Raw genomic sequence first — 14,989 nt, forward strand, 5'->3', positions numbered from 1 at the left:
AAGATGAGAATTCAGTGTTTCCTTTGTGATTCAGTCTGAACATTTGTAGATACTCTACCTCCCTTTGAAACACAATTCTATCAAAGTTCTAATACATATCTACCATAGACTATGTTGTAAACTTTGCTTGTCTTATAATGATCATTTTACTTGTAGCTTGTAAAAAGGTTTAATACATTCATAAATAATTTTTGTATTCATAAATTAAAAAGGGAGACTTTTTTAAACAGAGTAAAGAGCAAAAAGTCAAGAGTTTTCTGGCTTTTTTTAACTTATAACATCTAATCTTTAACTGAGATCAAGCTTCTTAAAATATTGATAAAAGCAAGTTTGTTAGAACATGACTTACCTACAAAATTTAAAAAGTATTCTTCAAAGCGAAAATAACTTGTTCTAACCTTTAGGTGTGTCTTCATTCAGTGGCTGGAATGCTGCCATGTTGGGGTTCCATGTTCCTGTGATGATGTAAGCTTTTCCATCAGAGCTCTTGCCCATTGATTCCTGTCAATGAGTTAATCAGTCATAGTTTCTTGCAATAGTTTTTTTACTGTTATACAGGGTCAACTTCACCATGTAATATAAATGATATACATTAAAATCTGTTAAATGAACGTCCAATAATGGGTCTTGAGGTGTGTTAATTCCATGTATACCCTTTACTCCCAATAGATTAATTACAAAGGATAAATTCAAGTTACCTATAATGATTACAATAATAATAGTCCTAAAAGCTTAAAACAAAGGCAACTTGAATTTTAAGAGACCAAAAGAAGTCCAGTTGCCTTTGATTCAAGCTCTTAGAATTATCATGACCTAGATAGCTGAGCATCTACACCAATTTATGATTTTCCAAAATCTATCAGTATAATTGCCATATGCTCAACTCAATTATAATATTCAAAAATATTAATCATTAAAATGTGTTACACTGAGTCTTGCTTACCATGTCTAACAGATGCATGTTACTGTTGCAGACTTTCTGTCCTGGGCTCAGCAGCATCCCAAAACACCTTGAAGGAAGACAAATGAGATAATATCCACAAATCACTAACTGCTCTGCTGAGCTAGAGCCTGCATTCACAAGTCAAGTTAGATGAAAAAGGAAAGAATATGAAATACTAAAACAACACAAGATGAAAAGCATCAGTCAAGTAAAGGACCATGTTCACGCCTATATATATATATATGAACAGGGGTCTCAAACTCTCGGTCCCCGCCCTACATTGGGCCCACCCTCCCCCTCTATCCGGCCCACCCAACACTACCAAGCTGCGCCTTTGTTTTCCAAAAGGTGCGCAGGTATCTGTGCTAAGCAGCTTGTTTTGCAGCAAATAGGAAAATAAGAAAGGTGGACAGAACAGCACAGAATATTTTAAGAACGATGGACATCACAGTATTTTCTGTGTAATTTAGTAGAAGTCCAACATGGCTGATATGCAAGATTATAGTCACAGTTTTAAAGGAATACAATCTCAAATGCCATTACTCAACTAAACATGGGGAGCAGTATGAGAAATGTGCAGGAGACGAGAGGAATAGAAGAGAGACACAACTACACTGAAGATTTACTTCTCAGCAAATTCTTTCCCATAAGGCCAAGAAGGACGCTGATGCTGCTGTTGAAGCAAGTTACGTGGTTAGTGAGCTAATCGCCAAAGCAGGAAAGCGGCTCAATGAAAGACAGTTTCTGAAAAATGCATGCTGCAATTTGTTGATATCTTGTGTCTGAAGAAGAGAAAGTTCTCCATCTGCAAACACGGAGGTGTTACCGAGTGTGTGTCCGATGCATGAGTGCACTGCAGCCATGGATATATTTCTGCAGCTGTGTGACATGCTGGAGTGCGCCGGTTTGCCATGGAACAAACTAGTCGGCATCACCACTGATGGAGCCCCACGCATGACCGGTAAAAAACTCGGGCTGGCAGCAATGGTACAAAGGAAGTTGGGAGGAGAAAAACGCAGATCCAGTGGTTGTTTTGCACTGTATCATACACCAACAAGCACTGTGCAGCAAATGTATGAAATATGAACATGTGATGTCTGTGTGGAGGAGGGCACAGCATCATGTGGGGAAGACTGTGTCTGCTATTGATAATCTGCTGCAGGAGTTTGATCAGCAATTTGCTAAGTTTAAGGCACACCGTGACACTTTCCAGCTGTTTGCAGACCCCTTCTCAGCTGATGTGGACAGCGTCCCAAGTGTGTTGCAAATGGAACTTACTGATTTGCAGTGCAGCAGCCTGCTAAAGATTCAAGTTCAGAGAGGCACAGGGAAAAGCAGACATGACTGCACAATTTCTGAGGGAATTGCCTCCATCCTTCCCAGAATTGTCAAAGGTGTGTAGTCGTATGAACTGCCTTCATGGAAGCACATTTCTCTGTGAGAACGTTTTCTCTAAATGAGCTTTAATAAAAGCAAGTACAGGTCCAGGCTGAGTGATAATTTGACTGTGAGAACCCTGTATAAGAATATAGTTTAAAGGAGGATCAACAAAGTCCATCTGTGCCTCAGACTCACAAAAAAGAACAAAACTATAATTCCATTAGGTTTTTAATCAGTTATTTATAGTTAAGTGAATTTTTTTTGTTTTCCAGTTTAGAAAAATGGTCCAAATTATGAAACAGTCACCAACTCAATATGGTGAAGCCTCTCCAACTTTATGTAACTGCCTGTTATGTCCGTACTCTCATCAAGCGCCACAGAGTGTGCAATTTCCTTTCCAGTTTCCAATTTCCAAAACAAAAGAAAGCATTTACAGCTGCCCATCAATGATGCAGAATGTTTTGTATTTATTTTATCAAGCAGGATTCCTCTTACCAACAACACTACTAGCAGTGTGTTTTACTAGCAATTTCTTGCTAGGTGACATTTGAATAACATGGGTATAAAACTGTAAACATAAAATCCACGTAAAAAAAAACAGCCGTTCCAGCCACAGGGGCTACTAAGCTGCTCAGTAATAAACAGAAAACAAAATGTCCTGCATCCACACACAATGCATGATGCACAACAAAACAGGCTTTCAAATGAGCTGAACATGAAGACCAAGGCTATTTAAAAAAAAAAAAAAAGAATATTAATAAACTGTATAAAACACAGGCTCAAAACAATGCATTCTAAACACAACAGGGGTTTCCACTGACTCTAAAAATACACAACAGGGCAGGTGTATGTCTCCCACTGATAGCAGTAGAGGTGTGAAGATGAAAAGAGGAAATGACCTATTTTTATGTGCTGCTCAAACATATAACCATATGAAGACAGGGCAACATAAAATTTTTAAATAATTAAAGAAAAATCAAAGTTACCTTGCTGAAAGATTTATTTTATGTTTGGATTCATGCTTCTGTAGTTTGAAATTGTTCCAGTATTTACACTACTGAGTATCTGTGCTGGCCTTGTGCATTCATACACTGTTAAAAGCAATTCTTCCCTCTTATAAGAACATATATCAAATTATATTATATATAGGTTAATATCCATACATTAAGAAAAAAATACTAAGAAAAAAAGGAAAATTATTTATAATTAGAGCAGAAGATAAGAAGTAAAATTGTGAGTGGCAGTTAAAAAGATGAATTTACTTTCTATACAAAAAGCATGAGGCAAAACAAAACCTTCAACAGATTAATGCAACAACACCCAATGAAAGATTAGCAAGAGGTTGTAATTAAATATAAAAACTGAACTTTTTTATAACAGAACAAACGACAGATGAAGATATTTATCAGCAAAGTTTGTTTATATATGAACTGCTCCACACTGCACGCTTGTGGTCAAACTACAGAAAGACTAGTCAAGGCTCCAAGCTGCTTATACTGATACCATGAGATTATTATTAAGAGTACAGTGCAAATTAAAGAGTTGCGATTGGAGGAATCAGTGGCTTAATTTCTTTAATCAAATTTCATATGTATAAATATTTATTTGAAAGTTCAATGGTTCAGAAAACCAATAATCTTGAGACTTTAAATAATGTAACAATTATTACTGTACAACACTAAAATCAGTAGTAAAGACATTAGTACAGTTATTACTGGTGCTGATTTATACAAAGTTTTTTTTTTCTGTCTTAGTTATTCAATGTAATTTCTTGATTTAACTAAGACTTAGAATCTGCAATAAGGTTTACAATTAAAAATGAATTAAAACTATATGGAAACTGCTCACCTCTCAATGCCCAGCTCTTTGTTGCACATTTGTTGAACTGAAACTACCACCTTCTTCTGGACACCCTGTCGCAGCTTGAAGTAGAACTTATCTCTGTCCTTTGGCACTGGACTGCAGTTGGAAACACAATTTGATAAGTAACATGAGAATATGATTGCTTTCTGATAAAAATAAATAAATAAGAGTATCTACTGATCACACTTCTACCAGCTGTAATGCTATCACTTTTTGTCACTTTTATGACATAGCTTTCATCTGGATCTGTATATAGGCATGCATTGTATAACATAGACATGTATTGTAATGAAATTTATCAGCAAAGTAAGAAAGGAAGTCAGAAAAGTATTACAGCAGCAAATTAAACTCTTTCCTAATGACCAACAAATGGTAAGAAAGTGTGTGTGAATTTGTGTACCGTTTGACTGTTTGGGCATGTTTGGGTCAGATACCTGAAGTTGCCTTTGCCATCATCTTCTCTGATCTCCAGTGACACAGTGAAGGTATAGAGATCACTATCAGGCGGAGAGGACAGAGTTGTGTCTCTGGTGTCTGTTGGCCGTGAGGAACGTCGAAAGGCTGTCGAGAAACTGTACAGGATGCGACTGACCTGAATGGAAAAAGAAAAAGAGAAGGCAAAAGAGACGAGATTGGAGGTAAACACACATAACTGAGGGAAAGAAATATGAAAACAGCATGATAATGATAATGAATGACAAAGCAGAGAGAAATTACCACAGCTTTGTTGTACACAAATAAAACTATATATGGAAGTGGAAAATATAAACTGGAGGACAATAGCACCATCAGCTGATTTAACCATGTCCGTTCTGTTGAATCAGCTTGTAACTCTTTAGGAAACATTACCATTATGTTTGCATCAATATGTCACATACAACAAAAGAAATGTGGTGAAACATGTTTATCAGAGTCATAGGCTGTTATCAGCCACACAAGACCTTAATTTATGTACTCTGTGGGAAATAGTAAAATTGGTGAAACAACATTGTCATTAATTGTGTCATTTCTGCAAAATCCAGTCTCCTGGTCTCGTGGCAGCTTCTGCAGGAAAATTAATTTGCTAATGTAATGTGATTTAAATGGAACTCAAACTTATATGTACTTCAATATAAAAGCTGGTAGCTTTTATTGTTTTTTTTTAAGGTTTACTTTTGATAGGAGTGTTTACAGTTAATTAAAATTATTTACTTTACATCTAGTCATTTACGTTTAGAGTTCTGGTTCTCTGGGTATGTATTTAATATGCTGAGTAAACTGATCTTGATCAAACCAACATGACATCTTAGCTCCACTAAACCTTCATTTCTCTCTCTTTTCTTCAGTGTGATAACATAAAAGTGTGTTTTGCACATTCCTCACGTGCAACAATATGTATTACTTGTAACAGAGATGACCTGATAATGTGTTCCATTATTCCTGCTTTCAGGAATAAATAAATAAACCTCATCTCACATATAACTTCATCTTGTTGTTTGACCAGAAGTCGTCACACATTTTTTATCAACTTGGAATCACCCAGCCTGGAACGCTCCTTTTAGGGTCACATGACTACAGAAGCCTATTAGTGTGCGTGAGATTTGCTGCACTGTGAGCAGCAGGACAAGATGTTTATGTATTTTTACATTAGATGACAGATATGGTTCACAATGAAAGCTCATGAGGGCTGTTGTTCATAGAATGTTGTGTAACAAGCTGCTGTCTGACTAAGATTTTATTTGCTGCAGTGAAATGCTCTAGATTTACTTAATCAAACAGAAGCACACTATACAATCAAATAAATATAAATCTACATGGGGTCATCATGAGGGCTGAGCAATTTATATATATATTTCTTCATTTTTGTTTCTGGTTCAGATGCATTTCTCAAGGAAGAACTTGGGTCAACTTATTCATGGTATAAACAAGCAGCTGGAAAACAAAAGCAGAACAATTTCAGCTGGATTCTAAAGATAACTTCATCTAAATGTAAAAAGCTACAGAGGAATGGAAACCTTAAGGAGCTGCAGTATGTGATGTGTATTAAATGTGTGCAACTTACCGCTTCTTTGATATGGCAGGAGAAAACGTGAATCTGGAAGTCCTCTGAACTTCGGTAACTCTCAGTGAAGGAGAAACAGTCACTTTCCACTGAGCCCTCTCGACCACGGGCACAGAACAACACCTTGTAGATGGGGAAGGAGGCAATTTCTGTGCCAGAGGCCTGGTCCACAATTCTGATGGGAGAGTCAGTGTACCAGCAAATTAATACATCATTCCTGTTACTGTACATTAAACTCAGAGTGGTAAAGGTTACATTTAATACAGGGCATTAACTTTATATTAAAACCACTCCTCCATTAAATCGAGAGGCAAGGCATCCCTTCATATTTCATAAGTGCAGAAATGTCAACTTTTTTAGTCAAGTGTCTCATTTCCTCATCGAAGGGTTTAAATATTTTATGTTCCGTTTTCATTAAGTGAATCAGCACAGCTGGAAAGTTTCTGCTAACTCACTCATCTGTGACTGATCTTCCTTCTGCTGGCTAATAGACAACTTAACCAAAGAAAAATACATTTTACATCTAACACATTTACGATTTGTTTGAAAAACGACCAAACACTATACATTTGGTTTTACTGTAGTTAATAATATCACTGTCCTGCACATTAATCCCTTTACATTTCTGTGTCAGCTATCAAGGATAGCTTTTCTGTTCTCCCATCCTTCAGCTTCATTAAGCCTAACAAACAAATGAACTTTTTATGTATCACAGACTGTTGTATTCATCTTAATCTTTTATGCCTGACCTCACAGAGCCATCTGGACCACAGGGGACATGCAAGGTGATGGGAATTGGGATGGCACTCTCAGCTCGCAGGGTCGCCATAGCTCTCTGTGCCTCTGCCTCGTTGCGAGGGGCTTTGACCCAGGTACAACCCAGGTATGATAGCTTGTTAAACTGAACACTGTCTTCCTCCAGGACAGTGGGACTGCACGGTGCAGGATATGCTTCTGTGGACAGAGGGAAAAGGTTTTATTGGACAATGTATCTTCTTTTTCCAATCTTATAAAATTTGAGCAATGATAAAATGTATTTCTTCACTTGTCCTCAACAAAACAATGTCACGTGAGCAGGAAACAGCAGTGCATCTTTTTAGAGTGGAGGAAACAACACAAACGCCACTGAGAAGAAGGAAAGATTAAAAAAAAAAAGGTGAGAAAATGACAGGAAGTCAATAAGTCCTCTCTGTAACGACCTTTAACCTGAAGCTTTCACACTCACAAACAGGAAGCAGAACAATGAGAGCAGCAGCTGGACTTCCACTGCTGAGAAACTCTTATTTTACACCATGCTATCCATTTCCTCTGGGTTTACTGCAGCGGGCAGCACAAATGCAAATCAACACACATTAAAAACATGGAAAAATAATAAAAATAGAAAGCAAATTTAAATAAATAAACTATGTGGAAAAATAACTAAACATGTGATATTTCATATGAAATCAAGTGTCTACACTGATTCTTAATGGTAGTCCAGAGCAGAAAAAAAACCCATTGTTATTAAAACAAAAGTTTGCCAGACCACCAGAAAGACAAGAATTTCAAAGTTATTTTTCCTCTGCTCTCATCAGCTGCCATAACAGCCAGACGTAAAGCAGGTTTTCACTGCAGCATATCTTTAAAAATAATTACAGTCTACTGTACAAATATCAGGACATACCTTGACATCTTGCAGCTGGTGAAACAATACGTTTCACTCTGGACAACATTACTAACTAAACTAGATGTCTAAAGAGACAAGGTAAGCTCTTCCTTCCTGTGTGTCATATGGTATCACTATCCATTTCATTTCAAGTGAAATCATCCATTTATACATGTAGATGTAGGTACTTCACACACTTCCTCTTCTCTCTTGTACACACTTTCATTTGCAATTATATGAATTACTATTCCACAGTTTTCACTTAAACTTAATATAAAAATGTGAGTCAACAAAATAAATGAAAGAAAGTGACACGGTTATGTTACTGTGTTGTTTTTCTATTTACTTAATATTACCGTTGGATATATGAGACCATGCAAAAATTCTGCTTCCTGGGGTCGTGTACATTAATGGTGTAGATACATTACCTTACATATGTTACATCCATATGTTTGAAATAAACATATCAAGTTAGTTAGTATGGTAAAATGGTAGGTAATTCTAATAATGTACTAAAAAATAGAGAGATACTCAACCTCAAGGCTTCAAGCATTAAATACATTTTTTGGGGGAAGGGACCATATGCTTATAATCAATAGTTGATTAAGTCTACCCACTTGCATAAATATCTGGCTTTATATTACTTTTTTCATTAAGTTATTTGTTTAATCAAATATTTTAAAAAGATCAGAGAATTGTGATAAAATCAGAACTTTTCTGAAAGGCTGATGTTAAACTCTTGTTATAACTCTCTGTGGATCAGGCTTTTTTACCTACATAGCTGCCAGACTAACTCCAAAAAGTCTGAAATATTGAATTAATGAGAGCATCTGGATTATGAAACATTGCTAATATCTTTCACTGCTACTGAATATGACTGTACTCTGACCCATGGTAAAGTGCTGCTTTTGCTTTACTGTTTGTTGAAACAAATGGGGCAACCTGTCCACACTACTACGCAAAACAGCTGAGGCCACGTCGGACCAGACGGCTTGCTGGTCTGGATTTTGCTTTGCCAGTGGAATGTACACAACTAGGATTTTTGTTTTTGTAGACACTTGAGATTGTTCTCAAATGTTTTACTTCCAAGAATGTTTTTTTACATGATCATTGTCAATCTAAAGCTCAGTTTCAGTGAAAAAATAACAAAAACACAGTAAGTTTATTAACACCACAGTAATAAATGTGATTCTGTTTTGCATCAATTTCTCTAAAACATAGTAATAGTATGGACAGTGAATAGTTGGCAGGGAAATGTGGAGAAGAAGAGGAAATCTTCAGCAAAATAATTATTGCCATTATTAATGTTGTTTCCAGTATGTTTTCCATCATGTCCGGACACGTGCAGTTTTGACAAGTCATTTTCCCAAATAATAAATGCTATTAAGCTTTATGATATGAATAAAAATGAACATAATTTAGCTATAGAGTACCACACAGATCTGTTCTGATTAAACACATACAATTTTAGCATCAGTAAGCTCAGCTTGTTATTTTGTGACTGAAAATCTACTGACAGAGACAAAAATTGCATTGATTGCAAATGGATCAGGCAGATCCAGAATCCATACCTGCAGGTTGGGTTTCCAGTGCTCTGCTCTCTGGCTCCCTGTGCTTCTCCATCTTCTCCACACAGCTCTTCTCTACCTTCACCTCCTCCTCATCATCATCCAACACCTCCTCCATAGCTTTTTCAAGCTGATCATTTCCATTCCAAGACATCTGGTGAAATCAGGGCATATTGAGTTGGCAAGATATAAAACTACTATGAGATAAATAATGCATAAAGATCAATAAGGAGAAAGAAGGCTGTGGTGGACTGAGTAAATCGGTCCATAATCTTCTCTCAAATGGTAATTCCATAAAATCCTATGAAATCCAGGTATAAATCATCCATCACACACATTAGGGATCTAATTAGTCAGACATGTATGGCTCAGTAAAGAGAAACAGAAAATGACTAAATCCAGGAGGACATTAATGAGGAAAAGAATGCTTCTGCTGCCCTGTTTCACATTTTCCACTTCACAGGAAGTGGAAAATGACAGGAAATCATTTTGGTCATTCTGGGTATAATTATTATGAGTTGACTTATTCAGATGCAAACTTGTAATGACATTTGGCCCTGACCTTGAGTCTTGGTTTGCCCTCAGAGCCCTGTGGTGACCCAGCAGAACTGGACTGTACCAGAACAAACTCCTCACTGGTGACGGTGGCCACGGACTCTGTAGAGCTGCTGACTTTGCCCAGTGAGGAGCTGTCATCCATGGCTGGAAGGTTTACTCAGGACTGGCAAGGGAGACCAGGGTTGGCGTTCTCCCCTTCACTGCCGTCTGGCCAGCACCGTAGGAAGGGAATCTGCATGCACAACAAACAGAAGCATTAGATCATTAGGGCATTCTTCTAGTGTACTAGTAAACAGCATCTGTAAACATCTTTGCAGAATCTGGTCTGCAGAAATTAATTTATGGAGTTACAAGATTTCAAAAGTCTCAGAAAGAGCATTACAGTGTGCGGATGGTATTTTTTCCCATTCATACTTGGATGGAAGTTACATTGAAGTATTGGGTGGAGTGTTATCACAATAATGTAAAAGACTATATCAAAACACAATCAAAATGTCCATGAAAGACCTGCCAGACTTTCTGGTTTTGTAACCTAGAGTTTCAGGTTGCAAGTGAAACCAAACATCAATTCATCTCTGAGTTAATGATACTTGCCCCGAACAAAGAACAATTTGTAAACCTAATCTCAAACACATAGTTACATAATTGTTAAAATAGTTCTCAGTCTTCATAATGATGATAAAGTCACTTGAAGATCAAATTTTCTAGTTGCCTGTCACAGTCTCTGACAGGCTGAGCTGGCAGATGAATGGGGTCACTGAGTTTCCCTAAATCACATCTTTAGATGGTTCTATTTCCAGCATAGTAGTCCAGCAAATCTTAAGATTAAATGCTCATGCTTTACTCAGTAGTCATCTTATACTGTGGTGTTTTCACCATTAATTGTTAGTTTATTTGAACATTGTGTTGAAAAGGCCTGAACGTCCTCATCATTCCACGAAATCAACATCCTGCTGGTTGAGTACGATATTTTTATACCAAGAGTTGGTCACACCAAAAAAGATGTTTTCATACCAAGATATGAATATTGTTAGAATAGGATTCATATCAAGACATTACCTAGATTAGAAAGCAATTGGCAAAACTCTGGCAAGATGTACCACGCTTTTACAAATAATATTTTCCTGACAATGAAACACATATATTTGTATCATAAGCATGGGCTAATCAACAGAAATATCTAAAGGCACTTCAACAATTAATAACTGATTGATCCTGTTTTGTTTTTTAGCTCCCAACTGTAAAGATCAACTTTTTATCTATTTTGAAACATTGAAAACTTAAAAAAAAACTATATTAAGACTTCTAAAGAGAAACCCTGTTAAATTATAGTGTTATTTGATACTATTTTCTGATACCATAAACCAGACTTAAATGATAGCCTTACTATAACAAATGAAAGCAATAATTAGAGCTATTTGTAACCTGAGATTCAGTTCATCCCTAATACCAGTTCACCAACTTGCTGTTTCTCTTATTTATAAAGTTTATTTTATATTTAATTGAATTTTTGGCAGCTACCCAGCAGTTGGGATTAGTATTAATGAGGAGGGGCTTGGACATTAAAACACACACAAAAGCAAATAGACATCATCTCGAGGAGGACTGCATGAAGGGGCCATTCATTCACACACAGTGACATGATAACATGCACACAGAAGGCATTCATACACACTTTAACTAGGCAAATTATATTCATACACTTGTCATCTGCACACAAATGCATGCTGAAAGCAGCAGGGTCATGTGCTCCATTCAAGCTAATTTAATTACACAACTCACAGCATGACATAAAAATTCAACGTTCCCACCAGTTAACTTATGGAAGTAGCTGTAATAAGCGGGAACACAAATAGAAAAATCCTAGATAGTGAAAGATCATGCTGGAAAACTTGGCCATGTAGAGCAAGTGTCTGCTTTAGTTTCTAAAAACAAACTAAATCTGAAATGTGTGAAAGACATGCCCAGCCTACACTGTGCTAGATATTCAAGTGACTTAATGTTGACTATGCAGGTGCAGATATCTCATAAATCCCTATACATATAAACACACTGCAGTACAAAAGTAATACAATGCAACATTTCTTGTAAAAAAAAAAAGGCTAAACTATGTATGAATGTGATGAAATTCATTTCACACAAAAAAGTAAAAGAGCACATCTGAAATTTTTTTTCAACTGGATTATCTGTGCAGACATAAAACATTTGAATCCAACCTATCTATCTATCTATCTATCTATCTATCTATCTATCTATCTATCTATCTATCTATATCTATCTATCTATCTATCTCCTAATGCTGCAGCTGTAATGGTTTCCTCCATGCAGTCTCATCCTCTCTGCATTTACCTCAAACTACAAACACAGCAGCAGCACCCAGCTATTACCAGCTTGTCTCTACAGTCCAAACCCAGTTGGCAGTCTTGCTACCATCCACCACCGCCTGTATGGAAAGACTGACTCGTGTGGTAGACAAAATGACAACACCCAACATAGCTGGACTAACCAGTAACATTACATCTGCAAGGGTGCCTGTGTTTCAGCAGGTCAATTTGCTTGGCAGTTCTTTCAAATTCACTGCAAAAACAATCAAACATGACCTGTGAAGTTTTATTCATTGCATGACAATGCAAGATTCAAAGCATACTTTTGACAGGTCATATGAGGACTTTCTTTCTGCTCATCATTTCTTCTTTTAGTGAAATGTGATGCGTGTAGTATGGTGTCTCTTTTATTGTAGATTATACTGGTGCCAGCTCATCCTCTGCTCTATGATTCTGCTGATCTCTGAACTTGCAGACTGCATTTTTTCCTGCTTGTGAAAGATTATAGGCCACACTGAATAGACTTATTAATGCATCACAGAAAACCTGTTTAATCAGTATCAACATAGTAACACAGTCGAGGTTAAGCAGAGTTTATCCAGTCTTTAAATCAGTATCAGCTTGAAAGTCTATGTGCAGTCTTTTGTCTTGTGTGTTCTCAGATTTATGTGCCAGTGTTTGCCAGTGTGATGAAATTGTTAGTCATTTCAAAGTTACTTCTCACCCACTGGCAACTTGAGACATTGGTGTCTTAGTTGTCTGAATGGTTAACTCCTTTTAAAGATTAGGGTGTGCCATTAGCACTAACAGGATTGGGAGTTCATTTCCTGCTCTGTAGGACATTTATGTTCCTAGAAACTCTCTGATCACCACCACACATACAAGCATCCACAGCTCATCATAACACAAGATTAAAATAAGTGAGTCCACACAGCCAAACAGAGAAATAGATCAGTCTCCTGAACTAATAATAGGTTTGGATCTTGTTCTTGAACACAACAGTACCTGCCAATAAGTGACACCTAACACATTCATTGAGTCACTTCCCGTTAGGTCTACAGCCACAACCGAGGAAATTATTTTCTAAATCAAATGCAACTTATCAACTTTCGGTGGTACATTCAAAAGTGCACTTAATATTCTTATATCAAGTACCTTGTTTTGGCAGCAGCAACAACAGGACACAAAAAAACAATAAAGAGACTCAAAATTTCAGTAAAACTGATGAATCATTGGGAAATTTAGGCAAACAACTCCCAATATAGTACTTTATATTTTATCTGGCTGTTATTACAACTTCATAAACAGAAATTAAACAGCAAAGCTGGTTATTACTAGGATACAAAAATAGCATTTATGTTCTATTTACCTAAAAGAAGCCATGTCTCAAATTTACACATTATTACTGCTCCAGATTATCAACTCATCTTTAGATAATATTGAAAAGCAGTTTAACAAGAGTAAATAGTGAATAGCTTCACACAACAGCAGAAGTGACTAAAAAGCAGCTAAAAGTCTTTAAATTCTTAAAATTGTTCTCAGTCAGTGGACAACAAACACAAGCGACTAACTGCACTAGAATATCTCTGTTTACTACTACAGTACCACCAAGTTCACTGAAACTAAAACTAACCTTATCACAGATTAAACCAAAATTTGACTGTAACAATTCCTCGGCACTCCTTTCGAACACTTTGCCCTGTCAGACCAAAGTTGATTTAACATCAAACATTAAAAAAAAATAACAAACCATTATGTTTATTTCTTTAGGAACTAGTCAAGACACAAGTGTGTCTCCATCTATGAAACTACTGGCACACTCACTGTCATTTCCTTATAGTGAATCAAGAGACTAATACACTGCCAATAATGATACATCATGTTATGTAAAATCAAAATAAAAAATCTGTAAAAGAACCTAAAGGATTTCATACATCCAATTACTAAGTTGATTTTTTGCTCCTTCTTTGCATCTGAACAGCAAAACAACTTGTAGTGATGAAGTCATGAACACATAAATCCTAGAGCTGATGCATAAATAGTTATTGTGAGAATAATACTAGATGTATAAAGTTTGGGCTAATCATCTGTTACATCTTTTATCTATAAGCCCTTGAGTCAAACTGTGTAAACCAAAATGCTAGTTCAGGTTAACTGGATAACTCCAAGAATTGTGTCACTTAAAGCCATGTTTAATTTAGGTGTGATGCTCAGACATTCACCTGAACAGGCTGACGTCAATGTCTTATTCCGTCTTAGGACGAATTCCCTCATAATTTACTGCAGTAAACTGTTATTACAGCTCCCACTGATGTTCACAGGCCTGGGTGGAGAACACAAGTCTCACAGCATCATCAGCAGCCTAGCCTTTTATACCTGCTTTCTTATTTAAACCGCAATTTTACGAATATTCTGAAGGCTAAATGGCTTTGGGGGTAGAGATACGCCTTCGACGTTAAGCACACATAACTAGGACACTTGAAAAGCAGTCAGTTCATCGCAGAAGAGCTATCTTAACGCAAAAGACACAAACACACATACCGACATGCAAAATTAAGCTAGCGTCAAGCTAACTTATACCAATAGTCAGTCTAGCTTTTTATAGTTGCGGCTGCAACAAGAGAGGTTCACTTCATGCTGACATGCACACAAGAGGTTAGCTGTCAG

General features: G+C 36.7%; 1 protein-coding gene across 1 annotated transcript in view; it reads right to left on the reverse strand.

The window, feature by feature from the left end:
• The window catches only part of rabgap1l (RAB GTPase activating protein 1-like), a 106,791-nt gene that overhangs the window by 91,423 nt on the left and 379 nt on the right, over positions 1-14,989 (reverse strand). The window contains exons 2-9 of the mRNA XM_042006745.1: positions 10,003-10,230; positions 9,444-9,594; positions 6,977-7,181; positions 6,228-6,402; positions 4,621-4,778; positions 4,172-4,282; positions 944-1,010; positions 399-501 (exon numbers count right to left, since the gene is read on the reverse strand). Of these exons, the coding sequence (XP_041862679.1) occupies positions 399-501; positions 944-1,010; positions 4,172-4,282; positions 4,621-4,778; positions 6,228-6,402; positions 6,977-7,181; positions 9,444-9,594; positions 10,003-10,140 (1,108 nt within the window). The 5' untranslated portion in view covers positions 10,141-10,230. The remainder of the gene's footprint in view (positions 1-398; positions 502-943; positions 1,011-4,171; positions 4,283-4,620; positions 4,779-6,227; positions 6,403-6,976; positions 7,182-9,443; positions 9,595-10,002; positions 10,231-14,989) is intronic.

Source organism: Melanotaenia boesemani, chromosome 14, assembly GCF_017639745.1.
Source record: "Melanotaenia boesemani isolate fMelBoe1 chromosome 14, fMelBoe1.pri, whole genome shotgun sequence".
NCBI lineage: Eukaryota > Metazoa > Chordata > Actinopteri > Atheriniformes > Melanotaeniidae > Melanotaenia > Melanotaenia boesemani.